The sequence below is a fragment of the Heptranchias perlo genome, chromosome 6 (assembly GCF_035084215.1).
Source record: "Heptranchias perlo isolate sHepPer1 chromosome 6, sHepPer1.hap1, whole genome shotgun sequence".
Lineage (NCBI taxonomy): Eukaryota > Metazoa > Chordata > Chondrichthyes > Hexanchiformes > Hexanchidae > Heptranchias > Heptranchias perlo.
The window spans coordinates 109,047,894-109,071,625 of record NC_090330.1 but is presented as its reverse complement, the minus strand read 5'-3'; the positions used below and the strand labels follow the sequence as shown (position 1 = coordinate 109,071,625).

The following is a 23,732-nucleotide window of genomic DNA, read 5'->3' as shown; positions in this document are numbered from 1 at the left end:
AATGTGCTCCAAGTCTCCGGAGTGGGACTTAAACCCACAACCTGCTGATTCAGAGGTGATGTGGAGATGCCGGTGATGGACTGGGGTGGACAAATGTAAAGAATCTCACACCACCAGGTTATAGTCCAACAATTTTATTTGAAAATCACAAGCTTTCGGAGGCTTTCAGGTGATTCACCTGACGAAGGAGAAAGCCTCCGAAAGCTTGTGGTTTTCAAATAAAATTGTTGGACTATAACCCGGTGTTGTAAGATTCTTTACATGATTCAGAGGTGAGAGTGATTCCCACTGAGCTACAGTAAACTGCCAGTGCTAAATCCCTTCTACATTCTGCGATTGATAGATTTTTGTTAGGTAAGGGTATTAAGGGTTACGGAACCAAGATGGGTAGATGGAGTTAAGATACAGATCAGGCGAGATCTGATTGAATGGTGAGAGGTCATGTGATAAAACCTCCAGGCAGACGTCCAACCAGAGTTGGCAACCCCGGGATAGCTTAATCAGCCAGGAGCGCATATCCGTGAACTGTGTTATGTAGCCCGTGATTTTCTGTCCCATCAAAATGATGTTGCTGAAGTTTACAGAGGTGTTATCGCGATCTCTGTGCTACCGTTCCTAGGTTATGGATAGCAGAATGCCAGCGTCACTAGTGTGGTGTAAGGTTTAGCATGATGCTGCAGTCTGAATGGAACTTGGACAACACTCTACCACTGCCACAGCTTCCTCACTGTTGGGCCAAGGCGATTGTCGGTGCACTCGCTCTCCTGTGCTTTGGGATCAGTTACGATGGAGATTTTGTCTTTGATGATTCAGAAGCTATTATTAATAACAAGGTATGTGGCTTTGCATTTAAAAGCCCAGGCGTTTAATACAAAATTAATAATTGTTGGACTCTTTGATAAAAGTGAGAGTGGTTAAAGTGCTGTTGATGTTAATAGTGGCTGAGATTTTTCTCCAGTCCTTCTACATATTGCGTAGAAGTAACCGTGTAAATGAGGAAGATTCTGTCACAGCCAATTTGTGCATTTCACCTATAGGACCTGGGGTCAATTCCAGCTCAGACTAATGGGATGGGAATCTTTTCATTCTGATGGCTATAAGGGTGAGATGTGGCAGTGTCGTGGTTACGTTACTGGACTAGTAATCCAGAGGCTTACCACGAAGCTGTTGGATTATCGTAAAAACCCAACCGGTTCGCTAACGTCTTTTAGGGAAGGAGACCTGACGTCCTTACCCGGTCTGGGCCTTTATATGACTCCAGTGTTTGACACTTCACTGCCCTCTGAAGTGGCCTCGCCAGTCACTCAGGTAACCCGTGACAAGCAGTTCAAGAAGAAGGCTCACCACCACCTCCTCAGGGCAACTAGGAATTGGCAATAAATGCCGGCCTTGCCAGCGACGCCCACATCCCGAGAATTTTTTTTTTACACAATGATTTGGACAGTCTCATCTTAGTCCCATATGGATGTGGGCCCACAACAAAGCTAGTACTAATGTGTCACTCACATCAAGGCCACAAGGATGGTTGGTGTGGGAAATGATGAAGTTCACATTATTGTAGCATTTGATGTACTTTTGACCTTGGGGCAAAGTAAAGGAAAGTTTACTGTGGATCTTAGCTGAGCTGTTTGTGACCATAGGGCACTCACATTGGCGGTCCAAAGTGGAGCATGTTTTATTCCCCAACACAGACATTTCCCTCCTTGATGAGCATAATTTTTTTTTCTTTTCCCATTTTCTCTTTCGCTTCTTTCTGAAGTGACTTGTGAAGTGTACTTATGGGCTCCAAGCTCTGGAATAAACCTGTGCGCCTTTCTCTCCTCCTTCAAGACGCTCCTTAAAACGTACCCGTTTGACCAAGCTTTTAATATCTCCTTATGCGGCTCGGTATCAAATTTTATCTGATAACGCTCCTGTGAAGCGACTTGGGACGTTTTACTACATTAAACGTAGGTTTTAAGGAGTGTCTTAAAGGAGGAGAGAGAGGTTGAGAGGCGGAGAGGTTTAGGGAGGGAATTCCAGAGCTTAGGGCCTAGGCAGCTGAAGGCACGGCCGCCAATGGTGGAGCGATGAAAATTGGAGATGCGCAAGAGGCCAGAATTAGAGGAACGCAGAGATCTTAGAGGGTTGTCGGGCTGGAGGAGGTTACAGAGAGAGGGAGGGGCGAGGCCATGGAGGGATTGTGGCAAAGAAGAAAGTAAAGAATCTGTTTATGAAAAGGAAAATCACATAATTTAACTTTTGGCATTTCCTTCATATGTCAGGACCTCAGACCAGAGACATCACTTAGCAACCTTTGGGAACATGACTTCTGGGGGACTAATCTTGTTAGCAACACCAGTCACAAATCCTATCGCCCATTCACGGTACTTACATTCAGGTGAGACAGTGTGTTATTGTGAAAGGGTTTGGTTCATTTTTATATTGTAATCTTTACATGTTACACACGGCATGTGGAATCGACTACATATCCCCTGCTATCAGGCGAACACTTGCCTTTATTTAAGAAGGTGTTTCTTTGGCTTTCTGTACATTTGAATTGATAGAAATCAGTTCATTATCTCTTGCATGAATTCCTTTGGTTACAGAACTTAGCAGTTATAATTTACATTTTTAGTAATGGATTAACTGAGCCTGGCTAAAAATGAACGAGTACAAAAAATCCTCAAGACATTCATGGACAATCACTGACCCTCTTTAGGTGCAGTCACTGTTACCTACATAAATGCAGCAGCCAATTTGCAAACAGCAAGGTTCCACGAACACCAGTTTTTAAAAATGACCATTTAAAGACCAGAAGTAGTTTGCTGTTTGCCAACAAATCGTTAGGATTATTTGATTTAATTAAAATTATTTCTTGACTATAATGTATAGTTGTTGCGTCGTTGGGTTATTATCTCAACAAACAAAACCAAATTAAGCAAAACTAAAATAAAAACAGAAAATGTTGGAGAAGCTCAGCAAGTGAGGCGGCGTCTGTGGAGAGAGAAACAGAGTTAACGTTTCAGGTCGAAGACCTTTCGTCATTTTCTGTTTTTATTTCAGATTTCCAGCATCCGCAGTATTTTGCTTTTGATTAAGAAAAACTATGTTTGCAGTGTAAACATACATAAAGCTATCATTCTTGTAGTACTGTATTTACACGTGCCTCTATTAAGTGTGCATGAAAACCTCTGTTGTGATAGTGCATTGAGTGGAATTCATAAGGACATTCTTGTGGCATGTGAAGGCTATCATACAAATAGTGTGGATAAAGACATGGTTCTTGTATCATGCATTAGGTAAGTTTTGTGGTAGTTTGCATAACAAGCTTTGTTTCTGTGGTAGTGTAGGATTTTGTCATATGTCCCTATTGCCCTTATATGGAGGTGTTATCGGGTATTATCATACGAATATATAAAATTGACCGGCAGGGAAAGACCAGTCGGCCCATCAAGCCTGCCCCACACTTAATGATGGCCGGAGCATCCTGACTAGACACTCCCCCCACCCCCCCAGTAGCCATGTAATCTCCTAGGAGAGGCAAAAAATCAGAGAAAAACCCCAGGACCAATTAGGGGAAACAAAGATTCTGGAAAATTCCTCTCCGACCCCCTCAGGCGACCGAAACCAGTAATATCTTTACCTCTAATCCAAGTCTGAGGAGTAGTGAAACACTGAAACTTCTGGTTGATTCTCTTTAATTCAAGTCAATGAGATAATCAAACATAACCCCGTACATGCAGTGTATATGAGATATAGGCACCAATTATACTCATGTACCGAGGACTCCTCAGGAGGTCGCAAGCGTCTTGTCTTGACTACTTACACTGGCCTGGGCAAGACTAGATCAAAAGTCCCCAAGGAGCTCCCGTGTGTAGTTTTTGTAGGTTTCATCACGTACGACAAATGTGGGTATCATGTCATCACGTTCTGTGTGTATGCTGTACAACCCTCTTGCTCAATATTATATAATTCTATATAACGCCAACTAGCTTATTCTATAGTGCCTGTCCTTTCAGGTAGTGTCTGTATAACTTGCCATTCTGTGGCAGCATCAGTCTGTTGTTGTTCTGTTAGAAATTGATATAAATGCATAGTTGCAGTGCAAGAATTAAGTACGTAATGTACAATTTATGTTAAACTTGTATAGAACCTTGGTTAGACCACGCTTAGAGCACTGTGAACAATTCTGGTCTCCATAATATAAAAAGTATATAGAGGCATTGGATAAGGTGCAAAAACGATTTACTTGGATGATACCAGAACTGAGAGATTATGCCTATCAGGAAAGGCTGAACAGACTGGGGCTCTTTTCTCTAGAAAAGAGAAAGCTGAGGGGTGACCTGATAGAGGTCTTTAAAATTATGACAGGATTCAATAGGGTAGACGTAGAGAAGATGTTTCCACTTGTGGGGGAGACCAGAACTAGAGGCCATAAACATAAGATAGTCACTAATAAATCCAATACGGAATTCAGGAGAAACTTCTTTACCCAGAGAGCGGTGAGAATGTGGAACTCGCTCCCACAAGGAGTAGTTGAGGCGAATAGAATAGATGCATTTAAGGGGATGCTGGATAAACACATGAGGGAGAGAGGAATAGAAGGATTTGTTGATAGGGTGCGATGAAGAGGGGAGGGAGGAGGCTCGAGCGAGGTTCCACACGAGCCTCCTCCCACCCTACTTCATCTCACCCTATCAAGCACTGGCATGGACCTGTTGGGCCGAATGGCCTGTTTCTGTGCTGTACGTTCCATGTAAACTCTTAAGTCAGCACATCGTAAAACGCAGCGCAGTACAATATTTGTCCCCTCATTAAGTTTATGTTTAATTTTAGATGTGTGTGTGTATTTTCTTCTCTCTTAGGTTGAACCACCTGATTGCGGGAGGATTGCACCCGGTTGGGTTTCACTTGGTCAACATTGCACTGCACAGTGTGATCTCAGTGATGGCACTGGATGTGTTCTCAGTGCTCATAGGCGGCCTGGCACACGACGAGAAAGGGAACCTGCTAAATATGGCACCAAAAGCATCATTTCTAGCTGCAGTGCTGTTCGCTGTTCATCCAATACACACGGAGAGTGTGAGTAAATTATTTCAAGGTCGGGGGGGGAGGGGGGGGGTTAATTCTGCCTGTAGGTTTGTGGGAGGTCACTGTGTAGAATCACTTTAAATCAACACTTTAATATACTGTATTTCTGTCCACCTTTAATATTGCTCTTTTTGTATTTCAGGCAGATAGTTGGGTGTTCTGAATAAAAGTAGAGCCTAAGTCTCTTAGCCTATCCAATAGAAATTAGTTTTCCATTTACAACAATAATAACTTGCATTTATATAGCGCCTTTAACGTAGTAAAACGTCCCAAGGCGCTTCACAGGAGCGATTATCAGACAAATTTGACACCGAGCCCCACAAGGAGATATTCGGACAGGTGACCGAAAGCTTGGTCAAAGAGGTGGGTTTTAAGGAGCGTCCTAAAGAAGGAAAGAGAGGTAGAGAGGCGGAGAGGTTTAGGGGGGGAATTCCAGAGTTAGGGGCCTAGGCAGCTGAAGGCACGGCCGCCAATGGTGGAGCGATGAAAATCGGAGATGTGAAAGAGGCCAGAATTGGAGGAGCGCAGAGATCTCGGAGGGTGGTAGGGGTGGAGGAGGTTACAGAGATAGGGAGGGGTGAGGCCATGGAGGCATTTGAAAACAAGGGTAAGAATTTTAAAATCAGGGTGTTGCTGGACCGGGAGCCAATGTAGGTCAGCGTGCACATGGGTGATGGGTGAACGGGACTTGGTGCGAGTTAGGATACGGGCAGCAGAGTTTTGGATCATCTCCAGCTTATGGAGGGTGGAAGGTGGGAGGCCGGCCAGGAGTGTATGAGTTGCAAAAATCACCTCACAATGGTAATATTGGCACTCACTAGTCTTTTTGAATCTTGCATTCTTGTCTTCCAGGTCGCTGGGATTGTTGGCAGAGCAGACCTCCTCTGTGCTTTGTTCTTTCTGTTGTCCTTCATCAGCTACTGTAAAGCCTTCACAAAATGTATGTATGATTGTTTAGAGATTTTTGTGTTACTAGAGTATGCACACAACCCATCAACAGATAACCTGTTTGCACTGTAGTACGAGTGAAATACACATTTTATTTTAACCTAACCCGCCCTGGCGGGAAACCCAGGGGATCTTGTGGAACCCCTGGTTTTACCCCTCCCCGCCCAATATTAATATCCATTAACTTGAACGGAGAGTAAATCGGACGAGATGTAAAACCAGCATCGCCCCCGATCCAGTCAGTTTCCCAACGGGTGGGTTAGATTTTAAATTGCCCCCAGTTATTGATTCACTTCAACCATTTCTGGTAAGACTGATTTTTAGACACCAGTCTGTTATTTTATAAAGATGACTTCTCCATCCTTTTTAAATTTACTTTTTTGTGGTTCTATTCAGTGAAACATGTTCTGGACCACGTGTAATTCTTTAGTAGAGAAATCCCAACGTTCTTGACTCCCACCTGCCACCACCACTGACACGAGAGTACAATCGCTTGTCTGGTTTTTATTCATGCGGCATATTTTGGGTTAGTTTTACATCAAGATGCTTAGTTTTTATGCTCTATCTGCTGTATAACTTTCTGTAGTTCGTTTTCTTGTCCCATGTGTAAGTAGGCTATTTACAAGTCAAAACTTTGTACGCGGTAGATATCCGATATCGGGGAAAGAGCAGGGGAGTGGGACTAAGTGGATAGCTCTTTCAAAGAGCCAGCACAGGCACGATGGGCTGAATGGCCTCCTTCTGTGATGATTCTATGACTCTAACATGCGGCAGGGGATTTTTTGTTTGCAAGCAAAATATTGTATCGTCTCTTTTTTCAATTTCTTTTTTAATTAAAGCTGCCCCTTAAATATTGTTTTATCCTTGATCAGATCTCCAGTAAGAATTGATTTATTCCAGGAGCTTTATGATATAGTGTGTGTATTATTAGAGTCAGTTGTTCGACTTAGTATGTCCTGTCGCTTTTGAGAGATATCAGTGGAAATAAACATTGGATTTCAACTGGTTCTACATGGCAATAGCAAAGTGACATTAAAGAACGGTCTCAGCACTTCTTTACCCTCGAGCTGTAAAACCAGCAAAAATACTCACTTAATTTTTTTTTTTACGCGGGCAGGGCAGGAAAAGACCAGCTGGCCCATCAAGCCTGCCCCACACCTCGCGATGGCCGGAGCATCATGACTGGACACTTCTTTTTGTTCTGCTGCTTGGTGACACTCTAGCTTTGCGTTATAAGTTTTAGCATTAATTTTTACACACATGGAGCAATCATTGAAAACATTGGCCCAAATCTTGGTGGAAAAAGTAATCAATGTGTAAATCGGCCAGCAAATTTTCAGAGTTGAGAATCTCCAGAACTTGCTGGTCGATTTACGCCGCTCCTCCGTTTGCTTCGCACAAACGGCATCTCGTCCACAACCTCACCGTTATTTTTAAGAACTTGCTGGATTTGCACATTAATTGCCCATTAAACTCGCCGCAGAAAGTTAGAGCACATAATTAGTTGTGTAAGCACCCTTTTAACGATGTGATAATTGTTAATGCAATGCCAATCAATCTCTCTGGCCCAGAAAGGGAAGAATTTAAACTGTTGAGTCTCATTCCTGCAGGGAGTAAATTCTTAAAGATTTAAAAAATTTCAAATTTTCAATTCTTAAATTTTTTTCTTACTTTTCCTTTCTGTCTCTTTTCTCTCTCTCTCTTAATCCAATCTTTCTTTCCCTTTCTTTATTTCTCTTTCTGTACCTGATTTGACTCTAATTCACCCGATTTCCTTCTCTGTCGTTCCTCTGTTTCTTTCTCAATCCTTAAATCTCACTGGTTAAGGAGATAGACTGTTGGTCCCGTCGTTCACTTAGGTCCCGGATGCCCCCGTTATCAGCTCGCACTTCCAGCAAGTTACGACGCAAAAATCTTTCGAGCTGAAGGGTGAGGAGAAAAAGTATAACTAACGGGGCTCGTCACGAGATTCCCCACTCCAACAGGATCTGAGAAAGAACTTGCATTTATATAGCGCCTTATCACGTCCTCAGGGTGCCTGAAAGCGCTTCACGGTCAGTGAACTACTTTTTAAAGTGCAGTCACTGTTCTGGGGGCTGAAATGCATAAAATACTAGTCCTGCACATTTGAAAGATTTTTGACAGAGAGTTATTCAGTAATTCCTGATGCCCTTTTCTGTGATTTTTATTATATTCATGCTGCGGTAGTTGTCTCAGGAAGGTTGTTACTTTTGCAGTGCCGTTAACTGCTAAATAAGAATTAAAACCGACTATTGCGCTGATTTTTTGTTCAGATGATGCAGAAGGCGAGTTCTCCTTTCACTGGATCCTGGTCAGCTTGTTGCTATGCGCAGTGGCGATGCTTTGCAAGGAACAAGGTATCACAGTCCTGGTGAGGAAGTGTTATGAGCTGGAAAAATACATGTTTTGTGCTTTTGCTGGTCTTGAGACTGTTTAAGTTGCAGATGAGACTTTACTGACTGAATGTGGGTTTTTATTCGGTCCTGTCTGTGCATTCACAGGGTGTAAATACAGTGTTTGATGCCTGTGTGATCTGCAAAATGGATATCCTACAACTAGGCACTGCATGGTTAAGAAAAGACAAAACATCAGAGGTAAAAATTGCAGCTATAGAATAATCCCCCCATGGACTTTGTTTCCTATTTGACCCTAAGATGAGTTTCTGACCCCGTATCCTCTCCATCACCAAGACTGGCTAACTGCACCTCCATAAATTCGCCCGTCTCCACCCCCGCCTCATCTCATCTGGTGCTGAAACCCTCATTCCATGCCATTATTACCTCCAATGCCCTCCTAGCCGGCCCCCCATCTTCCACCCTCTGTAGCCTTGAGCTCATCCAAAACTTTGCTGCTCCTATCCTAACTCGCACCAAGTCCGGTTCACCCTTCACCCCTGTGCTCGCTGACCTACATTGGCTCCTGGTCTGGCAACGCTTCGTTTTTAACATTCTCATCCTTGTTTTTAAATCCCTCCAATACCTCGTCCCTCCCTATCTCCATAACCTTCTCCAGCCCTACAACCCTCCGAGATCTCTGCGCTCCTCCAATTCTGGCCTCTTGCACATCCCCGATTTTCATCGCCCCACCATTGGCGGCCGTGCCTTCAGCTGCCTGGGCCCTAAGCTCTGGAATTCCCTCCCTAAACCTCTCCGCCTCTCTCTACTTCTCTCTCCTCCTTTAAGACGCTCCTTAAAACCTACCTCTTCGACCAAGCTTTTGGTCACCTGTCCTAATATCTCCTTATGTGACTTGGTGTCAATTTCTGTCTGATTACACTCCTGTAAAGCGCCTTGAGACGTTTTTACTACATTAATGGCGCTATATAAATGCAGGTGGTTGTTGTTATGTAAGTTATTTTTTTCAAACCTCCGTACTTTCTTTTCTCCACTCTTCCCCTCCTCTCCACCCCATGTACATTCCATTCTTTACTGATCTGGTCTTGGGCCTCTGCTTTTGTTATCCAACGGTTGGGAAATCTGTAGTGGTTCTAAGAGTTCTAGTTCTTTGCTCCCTCCCTCCCCTAAAATTTCCTTTTATAGCATTTGTTTAGATTAAGAAAATCTGAGCTTGAGGGAGGGTAATCAGCTCCCAAGCAACTTGCGACCAGCTGCCAGGGAGTGTTTGAGAGTGACCTGGGATGACTCGAAACATTAAGTCGATAGGGTCGATGTAGAGAAGAGGTTTCCACTTGTGGGGGAGTCCAAAACTAGGGGCCATAAATATAAGATAGTCACTAATAAAATCCAATAGGGAATTCAGGAGAAACTTCTTTATCCAGAGAGTGATTAGAATGTGGAACTCACTACCACAAGGAGTAGTTGAGGCGAATAGTGTAGATGGATTTAAGGGGAAGCTCGATAAACACATGAGGGAGAAAGGAATAGAAGGATATGCTGATAGGGTGAGATGAAGTAGGGAGGGAGGAGGCTCGTGTGGAGCATAAACACCGGCATAGACCAGTTAGGCCAAATGGCCTGTTTCTGTGCTGTAAATTTTATGTAGTTCTATTAAAAGAATACATTTATTTTTTTTTTAAAAAAAGAAAAGTAAAGTTAAAAGAGCACATTATGTAAAGGCTTCAGTTTGTTTACGTGGAAAGAAATATTTCAGGATATTTTGAAGCATTGTTACGCAGGCCTCTTTCATTTTCTTTATCTTTTGCCCGCTCCTCAGAAAAATCTAACGTGGAAAAGAGGATTTTTTACCAGAATTCTCCTGGTGACATCTGGAGGAATGGCACTGCTCTACGGTCGATGGAGAATTATGGGCACAGGGCCCCCTGCTTTCACTGAAGCAGATAACCCAGCATCATTTGCAGACAGCGTACTTGTGCGAGTAAGAATGTGATACACCTTCGAAAATGAAGTGCTCTGCATTTTTTTAAATTCAAAACGAATGGTTTACAAAACCAACATCTTTAAATTTTAGGAATATTTATGTTGTGAATATATAGTTGTAGTTATATTTGTAAATTTTAACAAGTGTACATTTCTTAACCCTGTGTCCAGAGTTTTTTATGTTTCTCCATTTGAGGATTGATTTTGATGTTAGGAGTCAACTTAAATCTTTATAAATCACTGGTTTGGCTTCAGCTGGAGTATTGTGTCCAGTTCTGGGCACCGCACTTTAGGAAGGATGTCAAGGCCTTGGAGAGGGTGCAGAGGAGATTTACTGGAACGGTACCAGGGATGAGGGGCTTCAGTTACGTGGAGAGACTGGAGAAGCTGGGATTGTTCTCCTTATAGCAAAGGAGGTTAAGGGGAGATTTAATAGAGGTGTTCAAAATTTATGAGGGGCTTTGATAGAGTAAATATGGAGAAACTGTTTCCACTGGCAGGAGGGTCGGTAACCAGAGGACACAGATTACAGTAATTGGCAACGGAACCAGAGGGGAGATGAGGAAAATTCTTTTTGTGCAGCGATTTTATGATCTGGAATGCACTGCCTGAAAGGGCAATGGATGCAGATTCAGTAGTAAATTTCAAGAGGGAATTGGACAAATACTTGAAAAGGTGAAATTTGCCGAGTTATGGGGAAAGAGCAGGGGACTAATTGGACAGCTCTTTCAAAGAGCCGGCGCAGGCATGATGGGCCGAATGGACTCCTTCTGTGCTGTATGATTCTATGATCAGAGTTGCTCACCAGTATTGCAGTACCAATTCCACAGGATTCCTATTCTCTCAAAAACCATCAGTATCAAAACCACAAGCTGTCACCCCTTGCAGGTTCATGCAACGCCGCCTAATACATAAAACAAAGAGTAATGGCATTAGTCTTTCAGTGTATAAGTGTTGTGAAGTATAATACTGTTCTGTTATATGATTGATTCCCAGTTAGGTTATTTAATACCATTTATGGCTAAATAGAAGAAATGGATTAATATATTTTTTAAATCTAATGTTGGGCTTGTTCTTTATTTTGTTGGACAGGCCATTAATTATAATTACTACTACTCTCTGAATACCTGGCTACTCGTGTGCCCCTGGTGGCTGTGTTTTGATTGGTCAATGGGCTGTTTACCTCTCATTAAATCAGTCAGCGACATTAGATTTCTTGCCTCTCTAGTACTTTGGTTCTTCCTCGTTGGTCTTGGTTTGCAAGCTTTATGCTCCAAAAACACCGATGAAAGAAGGTAAGGTGATTTGGTTTTGATAAATATTTACCGTTACCAGTTGCGTATGAAGTAAATTCCTTCTCCTTTTAAGATACTCCCGTAAAACCTACCTCTTTGACCGAGCTTTTGGTCACCTGTCCTAATTGCGTGTCGATGTCAAATTTTGTTTGATAATCGCTCCTGTGAAGCGCCTTGGGACATTTTACTACGTTAAAGGTGCTGTATAAATGACAGTTGTCATTGTTGCATGTCACTGAAAACTTACTATAATGGACGTACTGATGAAGATCCTAGAAAATATGTATAATATGAAAAAAATGCGTTTCTTAACAATTTTTTTAAAAATATTTTTTTGAAGAAAATGCCATCTGTTGAGTTCCATTTCCCAGGCAGGAAAGCAACCTATTGTCTGCCGTCTGCCACTGCTCTTGTTGGTCTGTCTCCCGATGGCATGGCAAGAGTTTAAAAACTTGCTCCTCGGAGAATCACTGACCCAAATCCATGTCCCAATACAAGCTGCAACGCGCTGCGTTGTCCAGACCGCACTGATAATGAGACAGGGTTTCTTTTCTGATAGAATCGTACAGCACAGATAGGAGGATATTCGGCCCATCGTGCCTGTGCCGGCTCTTTTGAAAATGCTATCCAATTAGTCCCACTCCCCTGCTCTTTCCCCACAGCGCTTTTCGTTTCCTAGTTTTTTAGGTTGTATTCTGCGACCAAAGTCAAGGTTCAGGATGAAGCTTTTTCTTTTACGATAATTATGAATGAAGTGGTTTGTAACATTATTTTCTGTAAAGTAAGTAACATTGGTTTCAAGAGAACTGTGCATTTTGTAAGCTCATATATACCAACCTGAAAAACTAGCAAAAGCTGACAGGCCAGTTTAAAACAAAAATTGACAACTCAATAAAACAGCCCTGGCCATAACTTAAGCTTCAGGTATATCCAACATTCAATCACTTTTATTGCAAGAGGAACAAAGCCTGAAGTACGCAGAGTGCTGTTGTAACAATTTTATATTGCCTGGAATATCTTTTGTTGCTGTATCTGGAGATTAGTATGAAGCAAAGCTTTATAGGGAACATGAGATGTGAAAAACCAACAGTTTAAAATGTGCCTTTGAAATAATAGCTTTGCAGTTTAAAAGAAACAATTTTATTATATTGTGTTAATATTTAATCTTTCAATGTTAATTTAAAAATGAAAAATGCGGCCTTGCACAGACCAAAATGTTAGTTTTCTGGCCTATTTGGATACACATCTGATGGCTCATCTTCAAATGGCAGGCAGATAATTGGCAAAAGAACCAGAGGGAAGATGAGTGTTTTTTTTGTACTCAGCGAGTTGTTATGATCTGGAATGCGCTGCCTGAAAGGGCGGTGGAAACAGATTCAATAATAACTTTCAAAAGGGAATTGGATAAATACTTGAAAAGGAAAAATTTGCAGGGCTATGGGGAAAGAGCAAGGGGAGTGGGACTAATTGGATAGCTCTTTCAAAGAGCCGACACAGGCACGATGGGCCGAGTGGCCTCTTCCTGTGCTGTAAGATTCTGTTATTCTCCAGTGGGAGGGAAGGCAGGATTCCTGCACTTAGGCATATGCTAGTGATGCTCCTGAGCTGGTTGCTGGGAAGTGCCTGAAGGTGTCCTGTATTTAATATTCAATCTTTCCTCCTTTTTATGTGGTTAAGTGGAGCCTTCGGGGGGATGTAGGTGAATGGAGAAAATTTATTTTTGGGGTGGGGTGGGAATTTGCTAAGAATCTCTCTCTTTTTGTTGGTCAAAATATTACCTTACATCAGATCCATCATATTGGATCTCACAGCCAAAAAATATCCACTTGAATCACATATTTAATGTGCCCATCCCTTGCCAATTGCCACTGATTTGAGTAGGAACCTGCATCCTTTCTAGTTTTGAAAAATTAATTACTTAGAAATACATAGAATTTACAGCACAGAAAAAGGCCATTCGGCCCGACTGGTCTATGCCGGTGTTTATGCTCCACACGAGCCTCCTCCCTCCCTACTTCATCTCACCCTATCAGCATATCCTTCTATTCCTTTCTCCCTCATGTGTTTATCGAGCTTCCCCTTAAATGCATCTATTCTATTCGCCTCAACCACTCCTTGTGGGAGCGAGTTCCACATTCTCACCACACTCTGGGTAAAGAAGTTTTTCCTGAATTCCCGATTGGATTTATTAGTGACTATCTTATATTTATGACCCTGTCATAATCTTGTCATTCTGATGCCGTTCAATAGCTCGGTTTTGCCCCTAGCTCATTGATAGATTGTTGGAGGAATGCCTGCTCGATATGTACCTAAGTAGGTATCTTCTGTTTGAAAATCAGACCTTATTCGCTGCACTTTGATTTACAAGACCGAACCCGTCCTTTTTCCTAACTCTTGGATAACGGGAGATCATTTCTTTTTCCGATGCAGCTTATTTCCAGCACCCCTTGGTATTATTCCCCCTTAAAAGAGCTGTGACCCCAGTCTTTCATCCGATTAGATAGGTTGTAAAGTAGGGTATTGCAGGAGCAAAGCAACATTCTTAACTTCTACTTACTTGCTGCCCTGTGATCCCCGAAGCAAATGTTAAAAATGGGTTTATTATTTCTGTACATGGCTAATTTTAAGGTAACTTCTCCCCCAACCGTGTTTTTAACTATGTCTACTTTTAATTCAACTAAAAGCTATATTGGCATGTTAATCTGATAATTAATTTTCTAAGCTGCAAACATAACGTGTAACAAATATATTTGAATGCATTTACAGAATCCTTACCTCTGGAATCACACTTATGATCATACCATTCCTTCCTGCATCTAACATTTTCTTCAGAGTAGGGTTTGTGATTGCAGAGAGAGTGATCTATCTCTCCAGTGCTGGTTACTGCATGCTGTTGTCTTATGGCATTTGCATTTTATCGAGACAAGGCAGGAGGATTAAGGTAGGGGCACGTTCTTTTTTTAAAAAAAAAAACATTTTTATTCCTATATTAATAAATTACAGGCTTGAAATGGGTTATGAACCTTCAGTTTTATTTTGCTCTTGTAATTTTCTTTAGAATATCATCTCTGTTGCTGTGATAGGCTTGGTCATTCTGAATATTATGCGATGTATCAGGCGCAGTTACCAGTGGAGAACAGAAGAAGATCTTTTCATAAGTGCCTTGTCAGTGTGTCCCTTCAACGCTAAAGTAAGAAAATAAACTCGTTAAAAAAAGAACTTAATGCAAATGTTCTGAAATAATTGATTTAAATAAATCGTATTGGAAGATATGACTCTTATTTACTTATGAGTGCTGACTAAATCATAAATGCAGTTGTTATACTGCAGTTTAATTTGCTCAGCAATCTAATTGTGATGATATGCTGCCCTTGCATTATAGCAGTGAGTCGTGCAAAAGCAGCAGTTAAATCTGTTTCACGCCCCCTCTTTGCCTCAAGCTCAAGCGCGATCCAGCGGGGTCACTAGATAGTCATTAGCAGCAGGAACCTTCATTGATGTTCCGCTTCCCCCCCTCCTCGCTCTTTCTCCCCCCCCCCCCTCTCTTTCTCCCCCCCCCCCCTCTCTTTCTCCCCCCCCCCCCTCTCTTTCTCCCCCCCCCCCCTCTCTTTCTCCCCCCCCCCCTCTCTTTCTCCCCCCCCCCCTCTCTTTCTCCCCCCCCCCTCTCTTTCTCCCCCCCCCCTCTCTTTCTCCTCCCCCCCTCTCTTTCTCCCCCCCCCCCTCTCTTTCTCCCCCCCCCCTCTCTTTCTCCCCCCCCCCCTCTCTTTCTCCCCCCCCCCTCTCTTTCTCCCCCCCCCTCTCTTTCTCCCCCCCCCCTCTCTTTCTCCCCCCCCTCTCTTTCTCCCCCCCCCTCTCTTTCTCCTCCCCCCTCTCTTTCTCCCCCCCCTCTCTTTCTCCCCCCCCCTCTCTTTCTCCCCCCCCTCTCTTTCTCCCCCCCACCTCTCTTTCTCCCCCCCCCTCTCTTTCTCCCCCCCCCCCCTCTCTTTCTCCCCCCCCCCCTCCCTTTCGCCCCCTCCCCGCTTTCCTTTTCCCCCCTCCCCCCAGGAGTACTGTGGCCAGTTCCAATGATCTGTTTAAGCCCCAGCTAAGATCGACTAATCCAGCGCAATGTGGGACTCGAACCTGGGACTTTCCTGATCTGCGTGGTTCGAGCTGCACAGATTCTCTGTTGGTGAGATTGGCAAATGAGGCATTGCCTTGTCTAGATTCTCGTGTGCGTGCGCGCACCAGAGGAGAATCAATCCCACTGTCAGCATGCGGTTCTGCAGAACCACCTTTAACACTGCACGTTAACTTGTAATTACCAAAATCTGAGTCACAATATTGGATTATGGCCAGTGAAATTGGATGGGATTCTGTTGCCAGAATTCTGGCCCCTCTGTCAACTTATACCTTTACGCACACAAAGCTGTGTTTAATTAATGTCAATAGAATCCAAGGTAAACGTAGAACAGTTCTTTCATTCCTCCTTTGTGTAATGCACTTGCTTAGATTCTCTCAAACATTCTCTTTTATAATACAAAATAAAACATTTTGTTAGGCATGTATAACTGTTCCTCACCTGTGAATAAGGACAGCAGTAGCCACTGATATAATCCATTCAAAGGAGTATGTTCAATGGGCTCATCTATGTTTTCTTATCATTCCTAAAAGAAAGAAAGAACTTGCATTTATATAGCGCCTTTCACGACCTCAGGACGTCCCAAAGCGCTTTACAGCCAAAGAGGTACTTCTGAAGCGTAGTCGCTGCTGTAATATAGCAAACGCGGCAGCCAATTTGCACGCAGGAAGATCCCACAAACCGCAATGTGACAATGACCAAATTATCTGTTTAGTGACGTTGGTTGGGGAATGAATATTGGCCCAGGACACCGGGGAGAACTCCCCTGCTCTTCTTCGAAAAGGTGGCCGTGTGATCTTTCACGTCCGCCTGAGCGGGCAGACGGGGCCTCGGTTTAAGCTCTCACCTGAAAGATGGCACCTCTGACAGTGCAGCACTCCCTCAGTGCTCTTACTGGGAGCGTCAGCCTAGATTTTGTGCTGCAGGCTCTGCAATGGTACTCGAACCCACGACCTTCTGACTTCAGAGGCGAACATGCTGCCCACTGAGCCACGGCTGACAGTGTCAGTCATCTATGGACTGGAGTCCACTATACACCCCATGTCATTCAGTACTGATTTAAATCTTTTTTTTTTGCAGGTACATTATAATGTTGGCAAAAATTTAGCTGACAGAGGAAAGGAAATACCAGCAATCCAGTATTACAGAGAAGCTGTAAGGTATTCACATACCTCATTCCATTAGTTATGGTTTACATTAAGGGAGATGCGTAGTTCACTCTTTAATTGGACACAATTTTCTCTTTTTAGTTGCCTTTGGAAATTGCAAAATCGTTTCATTTTTTCAGACTCAATCCAAAGTATGTCCACGCTATGAACAATCTCGGAAACATTTTAAAGGAAAGGAAGGAACTACATGAAGCGGAGAAGTTACTCTCCAGAGCTGTAGCCATTCAGTACGTCTTAATTTGTGTTTAATTTCAATTAATTCACTTGGGGGGGGGAGTCCAAATCTAGGGGCCAATAAATATAAGATAGTAACTAATAAATCCAATAGGGAATTCAGGAGAAACCTCTTTACCCGGAGAGTGGTGAGAATGTGGAACTCGCTGTCATAAGGGGTAATTGAGGCAAATAGTATAGATGCATTTAAGGGGAAGCTGGATAAATACATGAGGGAGAAAGGAATAGAAGGATACGGTGAGATAAAGTAGGGAGGGGGGAGGCTAGTGTGGAGCATAAATACCAGCATAGACCAGTTGGGCCGAATGGCCTGTTTTTGCGCTGTAATTTCTATGGCGAGGGAAAAAATGTGGAGCAAGAGGCAAGTGGATAATATTACGAGTACAAATGCAATAGGCTAACTATTTTCGCATTTTAACTGGTGGCAAACTACTAGTCACTGTGGATAAAATAAGAATTTCTTGCAATTATACCGCGCCTTTCACAACCTCGGGACGTTCCATACCACTTTACAGCCAACGAAGTACTTTTTGAAGTGTAGTCACTGTTGTAATGTAGGAAACACGGCAGCTAATTCATGCTCCCACAAACAGCAGTGTGATAATGACCAGATAATCTGTTTTTAGTGATGTTGGTTGAGGGATAAATATTGACCAGGACACCGGGGAGAACTCCCCTGCTCTTCTTCGTAAATAGTGCCATGGGATCTTTTACATCCCAGCTGAGAGGGCAGAGGGGGCCCAGGTTTAACGTCTCATCCAAAAGATGGCACCTCTGACACTACAGCACTCCCTCAGCACTGCACTGGGAGTGTTAGCCTAGATTTTGTGTTCAGGTCCCTGGAATGGGCTTGAGCCCACAGCCTTCTGACTCAGAAGCGAGAGTGTTACCCACTGAAAGAGACGGGGAACATCAGAAATGTTGAGTTTTTGTAAACTTAAGAGATGTCATAAACAGAAGAGTTTTCTTCTGGTAGTTTTTGTCAGTGTTTGTTAATGTATCAGAAACCTCTACTGTAGATAGGCTAGACCTATGCTAAAGACCCATGGGATTCAAATTACAAGCAGCCCAGATCAATAATGTCCTGCTCCAGTGAAAAATGAAAATTCTTGGTTCAGTGTATTCTGGTTTGGCCTCTTGCAGGACTTCAACAAATGTGCCCAGAAATAAATTACAAAGTGCATTTATTTTTTCTATTGAATGTGTCAAGGGATTTCATTTTTTATAACATTCTGTTTATCGGTACTTTGTTTCAAAAGCACGAGGATCTAATCGTCACACTTGGTTTCTGATGCAGACCTGATTTCGCTGCTGCCTGGATGAATCTAGGAATCGTACAGAATAGTTTGAACAAATTTAAAGAGGCTGAAAGGAGTTATTGGACAGCAATAAAATACAGAAAAAAATATCCAGACTGCTACTACAATTTGGGACGTCTGGTAGGTCGGTTTGAAATCCGGTATCAGACTGCGTGCCTGAATTCAAAAATGAGAAAACATGCTTATGCTTGTCAGAAAAACAAACTAAACTTACTCGTGTAGAGAAGATATTTCCATTTGTGTGGGGGAGTCCAAAACTAGGGTCCATAAATATAAGACAGTCACTAATAAATCCAATAAGGAACTCAGGAGAAACTTCTTTACCCAGAGAGTGGTGAGAATGTGGAACTCGCTACCACAAGGAGTAGTTGAGGTGAACAGCATAGATGCATTTAAGGAGATGCTAGATAAACACATGAGGGAGAAAGGAATAGAAGGATATGCTGATAGGGTGAGATGAAGTAGGGTGGGAGGAGGCCCGTGCGGAGCATAAACACCAGCACGGACCAGTTAGGCCGAATGGCCTGTTTCTGTGCTGTAAATTCTATCTGTAACAGTTTCAAATGTGTTGGGTATTTGCTCTGTTTTAGCTTTTTTGTTTTAAAACATTTTCAGAAGCTGTTCTGCCCAATCTAACATTTCACCTCCATTGTGTTAGTAGCTAACGAACATTTTTTGGTGCCTATGAAATTCCTTTATTCCACCCCCAACCCGCCACCTCCATTTTCATCCTGCATGGGTCTTGCTGGGAGACGTGCCTCCCTTGGGTGGTTTAACACGTTTCCAGGCTTCTACCAATGTTGCCCTGCAACCAGTCACTAGAAGACTTGAGATAGCCGCCCAGCGCTAAAACTTCACTACATTACAAGACCTAGAAATAAGAGACCAGTGACCATAAAACATTGGGCAAATGTAAATAACGTTGTTTTGTTTTTCTGCAGTCCATTATCTAATCTTTCCTTTGCTTTTAGTACGCAGACCTGCATCGGAATTTAGATGCTCTCAATGCCTGGAGGAATGCTACCATTCTCAAACCTGACCACAATTTAGCTTGGAACAACTTGATCATATTACTTGATAACACAGGTAACAGGTTGTATTCTAGACCTGCAAAATGTTGTTTATTTTCTTTATATGGTAAGGTAGTTTAGTTTAAGATAATTCTAAGTAATTCATCAATTGGTATGTTAAGATGAACATTAATATATGTTTTTTCCAACCCGTTTTTTTCTGTTTAACAAGTGAGGTGGGGAAAAATTTAAATTATTACTTGTTGTTGTCCCTTTGGGTCTATTTTGAAATGATTCTTGCAATGGCTACCTTGGCTCAGATCAGTTAACTTAGCACTGACTAAGAATCTTAGCCAAGGTTCTCTGATTTACCTGGATTCGTGCTACATTTGGCTGGTGTGGTTTTTACATACGAACATATGAATTAAGAGCAGGAGTAGGCCATTCGGCCCCTCGAGCCTGCTCTGCCATTTGATAAGATGATGGCTGATCTGATTGTGACCTCAATCCTACTTTCCCATCTACCTACTATAACCTTTGACTCCCTTGTTAATCAGGAATCTATCTAACTCAGCCTTAAAAATATTCAATGACCCTGCCTCCACCGCTCTCTGGGGAAGGGAGTTCCACAGACTCACGACCCTCTGAGAGAAAAAAATTCTCCTCATCTCCGTCTTAAATGGGAGACCCCTTATTTTTAAACTGTGGCCCCTAGTTCTAGTCTCTCCCACAAGGGGAAACATCCTCTCAGCATCTACCCCTTCAAGTCCCCTCAGGATCTTATGTTTCAATAAGATCACCTCTCATTCTTCTAAACTCCAATGTATACGGGCCCAACTTGTCCAATCTTTCCTCATAAGATAACCCCCTCATCCCAGGAATCAGTCGAGTGAACCTTCTCTGAACCGCCTCGAAAGCAATTATGTCATTTCTTAAATAAGGAGAACAAAACTGCACACAGTATTCTAGATGTGGTCGCACCAATGCCCTGTACAACTGTAGCAAAACATCTCTACTTTTATATTCCATTCCCCTTGCAATAAATGACAACATTCCATTTGCCTTCCTAATCACTTGCTCTACCTGCATACTAACTTTTTGTGATTCATGTACGAGGACACCCAGATCCTTCTGTACCTCAGAGTTCTGCAATCTTTCTCCATTTAAATAATATACTGCTTTTCTATTCCTCCTGCCAAAGTGGACAAGTTCACATTTTCCCACATTATACTCCATCTGCCAAATTTTTGCCCACTCACTTAACCTATCTATATCCCTTTGCAGACTCCTTATGTCCCCTTCACAACTTACTTTCCCACCTACCTTTGTGTCATCAGCAAATTTAGCAACCATACATTCGGTCCCTTCATCCAAGTCATTGATATAGATTGTAAATAGTTGAGGCCCCAGCACTGATCCCTGTGGCACTCCACTCGTTACATCTTGCCAACCTGAAAATGACCCATTTATGCCTACTCTCTGTTTCCTGTTAGTTAACCAATCCTTTATGCTAATATGTTACCCCCTACACCATGAGCTTTTATTTTGTGTAGTGGCCTTTGATGTGGCACCTTGTCAAAAGCCTTCTGGAAATCCAAGTACACCACATCCACAGGATCCCCTTTATCCACATTGCTTGTTACTTCCTCAAAGAACTCTAATAAATTAGTCAAACACGATTTCCCTTTCATAAAGCCATGTTGACTCTGCCTGATTGCATTGAGATTTTCTAAGTGCCCTGCTATAACCTCCTTAATAATAGATTCTAGCATTTTCCCTCTAACAGATGTTAAGCTAACTGGCCTGTAGTTTCCTGCTTTCTGTCTCCCTCCTTTCTTGAATGGAGGAGTTACATTTGCTATTTTCCAATCTGATGGGACCCTTCCAGAATCTAGGGAATTTTGGAAAGTTAATACCAATGCATCTACTATCTCTGCAGCCACTTCTTTTAAGACCCGAGGATGAAGTCCGTGAGGACCTGGGGACTTGTCAGCCTTTAGTTCCAGTATTTTTTTCAGAACCCTTTCCCTGGAGATTGTAAATGTTTTAAGTTTCTCCCTCCCTTTCACTTCTTGATTCACAATTATTATTGATATTTTACAAATTGAATTTACTGTAAACAGTGTGTTCAAGGCGTCATGCTGTATCAAGTTAAGCAAAAGTTTAATTTAGTTGCTGCAAACTGCACATATATAGGGGTAGAGTTTCTGCTTCGGGCGCAATCGGGAAATTGCACCCAAAATGTGCTCAAAATTGCGCTGGTTGGCTTACAGTTCATGTTTCTGCTAAAATTCATTTGCATAATCACAAATGTAAAATCTTCCATGAGCCAATGTAATCGGGCAGCGTGATCGAACGTAATCACTTCTTTTTTTTTCTATTTCAAAAGTATTCCTCGATGGATTTTAGAGTGGTAACCTGGTGCAGTTTTGTTAATACAGCTGAAAATGGGTTTATCAGCGAAAATAAGCATTTTTAATGAGAGTGTCCAGTCCTCCGCCTGTGAGTAACCTGATTTAAAATCACTGAAAGTGACTTTATAAAAAAACTATACTGAAACATTTAATAGTTACATTGGTGTACACTAGTCGGTTTCTTAGTAAATTAAATATTTTTTGATATGAGAAAACTTGTAAAACGTGCCGACTGGTGCCTGTGCGCCTAAGAAAATGAGCACAATTTGCAGAGCCTTCCCGAACCAGCCCAGTCGGCAGAAACTCGCAACGTTATGATTCTATTAAAAAATTTCAGGGCTATGGGTCAAGAGCGTGGGAATGGGACTAACTGGATTGCTCTTTCAAAGAGCCGGCACAGGCTCGACGGGGCGAATGGCCTCCTTCTGTGCTGTAACGATTCTGTGATTTTTATGTTGACCAGGGGGGGGGTATGGCCAGTTTTGTGGGCGGGGCCTGATCCGAGCAAACTGAATCTTGAACCAGCGGAAAAGATCGCGGAAAACACGAATGTTAATGGTTTTGCGCATAACTCACTTCCGTTAAATATCCCGCGATCTTTTTGCGCTGGTTTGGCCGATTCTGCCCGGATTGTGCTGATAAACCTCCTGGAAATAAGCGGAAACTCGATCCCCATTATGTCTAATCACAGCTGCTGGAAATGACTGTTGCATTGGATTATTTAAATATCTAAACCCAGTGTTGTTTTAATAACTAGGTAATTTAGAACAAGCTGAAACAGTTGGAAAAGAAGCCCTAAAATTGCTACCCAGCGATCACACAATCATGTTTTCGTTTGCTAACGTACTTGGTAAACTGAAAAAGTACAAGGTGAGTTGGCACAAATTGGGAAATTTTGTATTGGTTTATTTTAATGTATAAGAAACACACATACAATTGCACTCACAGATAAATGAGGTTATGTGCTTTTTACTCTGTGTTTCAAACCATGGTTCACATTTCAAAGAGGTTCCTTCGCTTTTCCGGATTTAACATAATTAATGCTCTATGAAAGATGGTAAATTATTCTTGGCAAAGTAACAGCTAATACCTTATAATAACTGATAATTTTGTGTATCTGGAAGTACGTTTTGCAAGAAATTTGCTATTGGATTAATGTCTGACATAAGGGTGTTTTCATTCTCAGCGTCGATAATATCTAAGAAAGAAAGACTTGCATTTAACGTCCCAAAGTGCTTTACAGCCAATGAAGTACTTTTGAAGTGTAGTCACTGTTGTAATGTAGGAAACGCAGCAGCCAATTTGTGCACAGCAAGATCCCACCGATAATGACCCAGATCATCTGTTTTAGCGATGTCTGTTGAGGGATAAATATTGGTCAGGACACCCCTGCTCTTCTTCGAATTAGTACCATGGGATCTTTTACATCCACTGTTTAACGTTTTATCTGAAAGACAGCACCTCCGACAGTGCAGCGCTCCCTCGGCGCTGCCCCTCCGACGGTGCAGCGCTCCCTCGGCGCTGCCCCTCCGACAGTGCAGTTGGCCTCAAATCTCTAGAGTGGGACTTGAACCCACAACCTTCTGACTCAGAGGTGAGAATGCTACCCACTGAGCCACGGCTGACACCATACATTGGGGTGGTTGCTGCCTGCATGCGATCCAGCTGCACTAGCACCCCTCTACATTTGGTGAAAAAGCAGCTATGGAATGTTTTTAGAAGGAAGAAAGGAAAGAATTGATATTTATCTTACTCTGGTTCGGCCTCAGCTAGAGTATTGTGTCCAATTCTA

At 42.6% G+C, this 23,732-nt stretch overlaps 1 protein-coding gene across 3 annotated transcripts in view; it reads left to right on the top strand.

Moving 5' to 3' along the window:
* Positions 1 to 23,732, top strand: part of tmtc4 (transmembrane O-mannosyltransferase targeting cadherins 4) — a 28,733-nt gene that overhangs the window by 673 nt on the left and 4,328 nt on the right. Inside the window, exons 2-16 of one of the 3 annotated variants that reach the window (XM_067986609.1) lie at positions 620 to 833; positions 2,265 to 2,380; positions 4,848 to 5,064; positions 5,926 to 6,013; positions 8,316 to 8,413; positions 8,544 to 8,636; positions 10,216 to 10,377; positions 11,472 to 11,674; positions 14,507 to 14,615; positions 14,733 to 14,864; positions 16,875 to 16,954; positions 17,083 to 17,190; positions 18,495 to 18,636; positions 19,488 to 19,602; positions 22,698 to 22,810. In XM_067986609.1, the coding sequence (XP_067842710.1) occupies positions 669 to 833; positions 2,265 to 2,380; positions 4,848 to 5,064; positions 5,926 to 6,013; positions 8,316 to 8,413; positions 8,544 to 8,636; positions 10,216 to 10,377; positions 11,472 to 11,674; positions 14,507 to 14,615; positions 14,733 to 14,864; positions 16,875 to 16,954; positions 17,083 to 17,190; positions 18,495 to 18,636; positions 19,488 to 19,602; positions 22,698 to 22,810 (1,941 nt within the window). In that variant the 5' untranslated portion in view covers positions 620 to 668. Of the gene's footprint in view, positions 1 to 619; positions 834 to 2,264; positions 2,381 to 4,847; positions 5,065 to 5,925; positions 6,014 to 8,315; positions 8,414 to 8,543; positions 8,637 to 10,215; positions 10,378 to 11,471; positions 11,675 to 14,440; positions 14,616 to 14,732; positions 14,865 to 16,874; positions 16,955 to 17,082; positions 17,191 to 18,494; positions 18,637 to 19,487; positions 19,603 to 22,697; positions 22,811 to 23,732 lie in introns of all 3 variants that reach the window. The other 2 variants (XM_067986608.1, XM_067986610.1) reach the window with 2 other exon arrangements.